Source organism: Lycium ferocissimum, chromosome 8 (assembly GCF_029784015.1).
Source record: "Lycium ferocissimum isolate CSIRO_LF1 chromosome 8, AGI_CSIRO_Lferr_CH_V1, whole genome shotgun sequence".
Taxonomy (NCBI): domain Eukaryota; kingdom Viridiplantae; phylum Streptophyta; class Magnoliopsida; order Solanales; family Solanaceae; genus Lycium; species Lycium ferocissimum.
Genome location: NC_081349.1, coordinates 16,974,391 through 16,980,268, shown reverse-complemented (window position 1 = coordinate 16,980,268; position 5,878 = coordinate 16,974,391). Strand labels below are relative to the sequence as shown.

At 32.1% G+C, this 5,878-nt stretch overlaps 1 protein-coding gene across 1 annotated transcript; it reads left to right on the top strand.

The window, feature by feature from the left end:
- The first annotated feature begins 1,150 nt into the window (after positions 1-1,150).
- LOC132067389 (cyclin-D1-1) lies at positions 1,151-5,660 on the top strand. The gene is made up of 6 exons (XM_059460598.1): positions 1,151-1,596; positions 2,193-2,279; positions 3,601-3,699; positions 3,789-3,990; positions 4,243-4,373; positions 4,475-5,660. Exons 1-6 carry the CDS (start codon positions 1,369-1,371, stop codon positions 4,712-4,714), a joined length of 987 nt encoding a protein of 328 aa, XP_059316581.1. The 5' UTR covers positions 1,151-1,368; the 3' UTR covers positions 4,715-5,660.
- Positions 5,661-5,878: the final 218 nt, after the last annotated feature.

The following is a 5,878-nucleotide window of genomic DNA, read 5'->3' as shown; positions in this document are numbered from 1 at the left end:
TTTTCTTATATCCTAAAAGGTTGGCCTAAGATTGATATTGATTGCGAAACCTTTTGATAATATAGCAATAAAAATAGTAATAAGAGTTGTGGTGGCGAGGTAATTATTTTATTATCTTTAATTTAGAAATTTTGAGTTCGAGTTCTGAATATGAAGTCGGTTTTTATTAGGAGGCGCTTTGCCTCTAATGTGAGGCTTTCTAGTGTGAGTCGACTGAATTTAATCGCTCTCAATGCGGATACTGACACCAAATCGAAAGAAAAAAAGAACCATCTTTGTTTTTTAGCAGAATACCTAAAGAGCTTCTAAACTTGACGTGTTTTATTTAGGTCTCCTTAAACTATACTTGGTCCTAATTATATCCATGTACTTGACTTTTCTCTTATTGTTACCACCTCAAACAATAAATGGTCGTAATTACCCCTTATATTTGACCTTTCTAAAATGATAAATGAAAGAAAAATTGGTATCTGTATTTTAATAGGAATAGAGAGGATATATTGAAGGAGATAAAGAAATAGCAGTTGGAATTATTGACTAAATATGAAAGGAAATGCTATTTTAGTTATTTTTACACATTAGATTAATATGATACTATGTGATTGTTATTTTATACTTTCACATGACAAAAGTTATTGGAAATCACTTGGAATACAAAAAAGTCAAATGTGGTGAGGCAATTAGGACCACTATTATTTGAAGAGGGTAGCAATTACTCCTCTGTTCACTTTTATTTATCCACTTTTGAATTTGCACGCTATTTAAGTATTAATAAATAAATATGTATTTTACTATAATATCCATATTAATTAGTGTATAATTGTATTGGAGTTGAGAAAATGACTTGGAATGAGTAATAAATGCTAAGGGTAAAATATGAAAAATAAATTATTTTTCTCATGATATGCGAAAGTGGACAAGCAAAAGTGAAAATCTATTTTTGGAATAATGGAAAAGTAAAAATGAACGGAGGGAGTATAAGAAAAAGTCAAGTAAAGAGGTGATTTAGACCAAATGTAGCTTAAGGGGATTTGAATAAAACGGGCCAAAATACAAAAAAGAAAATGAATACTTAATTGAACTTGTAAAACTAGTTGATATATCTCTAACCTTTTCTTTTATTTTCTTTTCTTTTTGTAGATTCTTAATCCTAGAACAAAATAACAAAATATAAATCATAGTAATATTACTATTTATACCCAGTGAATGAGATAGCCACAACCAAACACACCACAATAAAACCTAACACTTGCTGTATTTCTTCTTCTAAAAGTCCACGTCAACATTCCGGCAATCTTCTCCGACCACTCTCTACTTCCGACCATCAATAAAACATGATCAAAATAGAATGAGATTAGTAGTTCTATCATGTCAGTCTCGTGCTCCGACTGCTTCTCCGGCCTACTTTGCGACGAGGACTCCGACACTGTTTTCTCGTCCGACATCGAATCTCGGTACGCTGATATCGATGAATCTATCGCTGGTCTTATTGAAGATGAGCGGAATTTTGTGCCTGGATTTGATTATATTGAGAGGTTTCAATCTCAGTCACTAGACGTTGCTGCTAGAGAAGAATCCGTTGCATGGATTCTCAAGGTACTACTCCCTCTGAGTCTCACTTTAACTGTCTTAGTTTGACTAATACAAAATTTAAAGAATTATAGAAGACTTTTAAATCTTGTGGTCCTAAATTAGATGTGTATAATGTACTAAGTTAAGTCGGCGTTTCGCCATAAAAACCAAATAATTTTCACTTTATTTGGAATTTTTGAAGTTTTTTTTCTTTCGTTTTTTGTGTTTGGATATAATTTTTGCAAAGAATATTTAGTTATTTATGTACCAAAAGTGAAAAAAAAAAATTTAGATTTTTTTTAAATTTCAAATATAACTTCAAAGTTGTATTTGAAGTTTTTATGGCCAAAAGCTAATTTTCAAATAAAGTAAAAAAGTTTTCTGAAAAAAAAAATGAATAATTCTCATGATCGGCACTAAAATGTCATTTAACTTGTAGTTTTAAATTAAAAATAAGACATGTAAATTGAGACAGTATTATTTCTCTAGTTTGCTAAACTGTACTTGTATTTAACACTACCCACTACCTAATATCAGTTTGATAACTGAAAAAATCAAAATCCAAACAATACAAAACTGAATCGAATAACTAAAGCAGTTTTTTTTTTTTTTTTTTGCAGGTACAACGCCACTATGGTTTCCAGCCATTAACGGCGTATCTCGCCGTTAATTATTTTGATCGTTTTCTCTACTCTAGAAGCTTGCCGGTAAATTAGTCATTTTCAAGTTTTTTTTTTTAATTTTATTTTTCTTCTTTTTTTTTTTCCCTTTTATTAATGAGAGGTGGCCGGAAATACGGGACGAAAATAAGTCGCACTATATACTTATTGTAGCACAGAAAGAATTAGATTACTTAAGAAACATTTAAAAGTAACTAATATGGTAAACATTGATTGATGTTTTGAAAAAGAAGAAAGTTAACTATATTTATGGTATAAAAGGTATTTATTGATATTCAATGATTATTTTGCGGGTGTTAGGGCTAGTTTTTTTATTACTTTCTCTGTTTTAATTTGTTTGTCTTATTTTTTTTTTTTTAGTTCGTTTTAAAAAGAATTTCTCTTTGCTTTTTTGGAACTTTTTAATTCCAACCTTTCAAATGACATGCATGCTTAAGATTACAAGATTAAAAGGCATTTTGGTACTTTTTAATTTAAAATCACATTACTTTTTAAAATTTTGTGTCAAATCAAAAATCAGACAAACCTCAAAAAGAAAAGTGCAAGCAAGAGGGGTTAAACCTTACATTACTAATCCTTAGGTAATGAACCTCTGCTAATTGCAAGGGTGAAGAAAATTATTCAATGAGTCATTCTCAAAATTTTATGTATTAATAAAATTTGTATTTTCCGTGGAGACATTTCAACTCTGGAATTATTTCTATAATACAGCATTGACTTTTGATCACACCTGAAAAAGAGTTTAGTAAACTGTAAATTCATAAACAGGGTCTAAAACTTATTTATCCTTATTGTTGGCTTTTTGGTCAGTGGCATCCATCTAACAACGGCAAAGACAAATTCAACTAATTGGGTCCTCATTGTTTCTGTACTGTGGTGAACAAAATCTTTTTGTTTTATGGTCTCCCCAATAATAATGTGATTTATATTTGATAGTAAAGTAATTTATAGCGTCATCTAAAAACAATGGGTTGTAAAGGGTACTCCACTTTGTAAAAAAAAACATAGGAAAAGAAATGTGAATGAAATACTATAACTTGAAAGTTGATCAAAAGGTATTGGAAACCTTTAAAATAAATCTTCTTACCCTCGTGTACTTAATGTTATCTTCAAAATCACCGTGTATATTTTAATGTTATATATCTAGCCTCTAGGCATGCTGGCAATAATTTATTGTACGTGACATACGTAGTAAAAGTAATCGTTCTGGTGGTCCGCTTGTCTCTTTTGCAAAATTTATCAAAATACATGTGTACTATTCTATTTTCTTTGTTTCTTGTATAATATGGAGTATTATTAAATATAAATAGGAATATCATAACGAATTTCCCTTTCAATGTAATTTCAGCAAACAAACGGTTGGCCGCTGCAACTATTGTCGGTTGCTTGCTTATCTTTAGCTGCAAAAATGGAGGAACCTCTTGTTCCTTCTCTTTTGGATCTTCAGGTAATTTGTTTTATTTGATTGTTTTCTTCTAAAAATAGAATTTTCTTGGACCCCACACGTGATTTAACAAGTTTTATTTTTTACCTTAGGTTGAAGGTGCAAAGTATATATTTGAACCCAAAACCATACAAAGAATGGAGTTTCTTGTACTGAGAATATTAGATTGGAGGCTCCGATCCATAACCCCGTTTAGCTACCTCAGCTACTTTGCCTATAAACTTGATTCAGTAGGAACTTTCACTGCCTTCCTTATTTCAAGGGCTTCTCAGATTATCCTCTCAAATATTCAAGGTTGGTTTTCTGATTTATCCTATTGAAAAAGTGTACATCTAAAAGAAAAAGCAAAAGAAAGAAAAAGAAAAGAAGCACCAAATATACGTATACATATGCATGCATGAGTATTTGTACGCAAATGTACACTATTAATGTGTTTTGACCTGTTATAGCATGTAGTTTTTCTAATTTTTCATGTTATATGTAGTTATCATTTAGGTCACCTGATGGTAACTTTTTTTTTTTTTTTTACACTGTGTGTATATACAGAAGCTAGCTTTCTTGAGTATTGGCCATCATGCATAGCTGCAGCTACAATACTTTGTGCAGCTAATGACCTTCCAAATTTCTCTCTCGTGAACGCTGAACATGCTGAATCTTGGTGTGATGGACTACACAAAGTAAGACATTTGTTTTACCTTTTTAATTATGCATCGTACCTTTCTATTCTCAATTCTTAACTTCATTAGAATAAAGTAAAAAATTCCCATTTTTTCGGCAGGATAAAATCGTGGGGTGCTACAAATTAGTGCAAAAGTACGCGATTGCATTAAGACCTCGGAGATTTCCAAGAGTTATACCACAGGTACGAGTCATGACTCGGGCTAGTACTACTGTAGCATCCAGTGACTCATCACCCTCCTCGTCGTCGTCATCATCTTCCTCCACATCTTATAAAAGGAGAAAACTAAGTAACAGCTGGTGGAGTACTACAGATGATGATAGAGCAAGTTCGGAATAATATAAGTAATGTGTGGGAAATTAAGAATAAGGGGCTACAAGGAAAAAAAGGAAGTGGTGGACCAAAAGTGATCTAAGAATCCTCAGTCATTTTTTCATCTTTGAGGAGTGATGTAGATTATATTTAGTTGATATAATGTGCCATTCATTAAATGGCTTTGCAGATTCCCAAGGGAAGGGGATTTGGTACATAGTATTTTGGTGTGAGAAAGGTGAAAAAGAAAGAGAAAGAAGAGATTGTTTAATTATAGCATGCATTAGTAGTAGTAAGTGGAGTCATGTAGTGTGAATGAAGTGGGGTTTGCGATTGAATTCAAAGGGAGCATTGATTATTATTGAATGAAAAGAGGAGATGGTGGGGCCTATTTGCTAAGGATTGGAGAAGAGAAAATTAAATCAATGGAGTTGTGGCAAAAAAATAATTGAAATTTTGGGCAAATCCATTGATGAATAATTCAAGAAAGCTCTTGATATATAACTATAGGGCCACCATTATTGCTTCCAACTTCTACACTAGCTCCAAGATAATGAATGAAAATCAACAATTCACTCAAGGAGAAAAAAACAAGGGTCATTCAACTTCATAATAACATTTGGCTCTGTATAATCAGAACTTTGGTTTGAGGTGTGCTCTACACAGCGTGTATGTGTGTTTTTTTGGCGGGATTTTGCCTTTTTTTCTGGGTCCTAACCATATACTGGACTATTTTGAATTTTTCTTCAAACGTGTAATGGATACACGTGTGTATTCTTTTAATTTTTTGATAAAGAGGAGGTGATATGAAAAAAAAAAGCCTCCTCTGATTTTCCGGCCAAAATTTGGCCTAACCATAAAAAAGGTCTTTGGGGCCTTTTCTCAGTGTGTGCTTGTATTTGGCTTCATGTGTCAAACATGATGTTACATCTAGTATATATGAATAATAAGCTGTTTCCTATTTTTATTTGGATGTCATTTGTTTATTACTTCTCTCTCTTGCTTTTCTTTTTCGCCGTGTGCCATGCACGTGAATGACAATAAAGACTTTTGTAGCTTTGCCCTTTGTTTTGTAGCTTTGCCATTTGTTTGTATTACTGCAAAGAACTTGGGTTGGTCCTAGCAATAAAATATGGGGTTTCCAATCTATGAATGTGACTAGTACTTTAACCAGTAGTGCAATAGATAGAC

Excerpts from the sequence above, each read along its gene's own strand:
- LOC132067389 (XM_059460598.1), top strand. The coding sequence starts at position 1,369 with ATGTCAGTCTCGTGCTCCGACTGCTTCTCCGGCCTACTTTGCGACGAG. Across the intron at positions 2,280-3,600 it reads TCTACTCTAGAAGCTTGCCG|CAAACAAACGGTTGGCCGCT; the intron begins GTAAATTAGTCA and ends ATGTAATTTCAG. Across the intron at positions 3,991-4,242 it reads TATCCTCTCAAATATTCAAG|AAGCTAGCTTTCTTGAGTAT; the intron begins GTTGGTTTTCTG and ends GTGTATATACAG.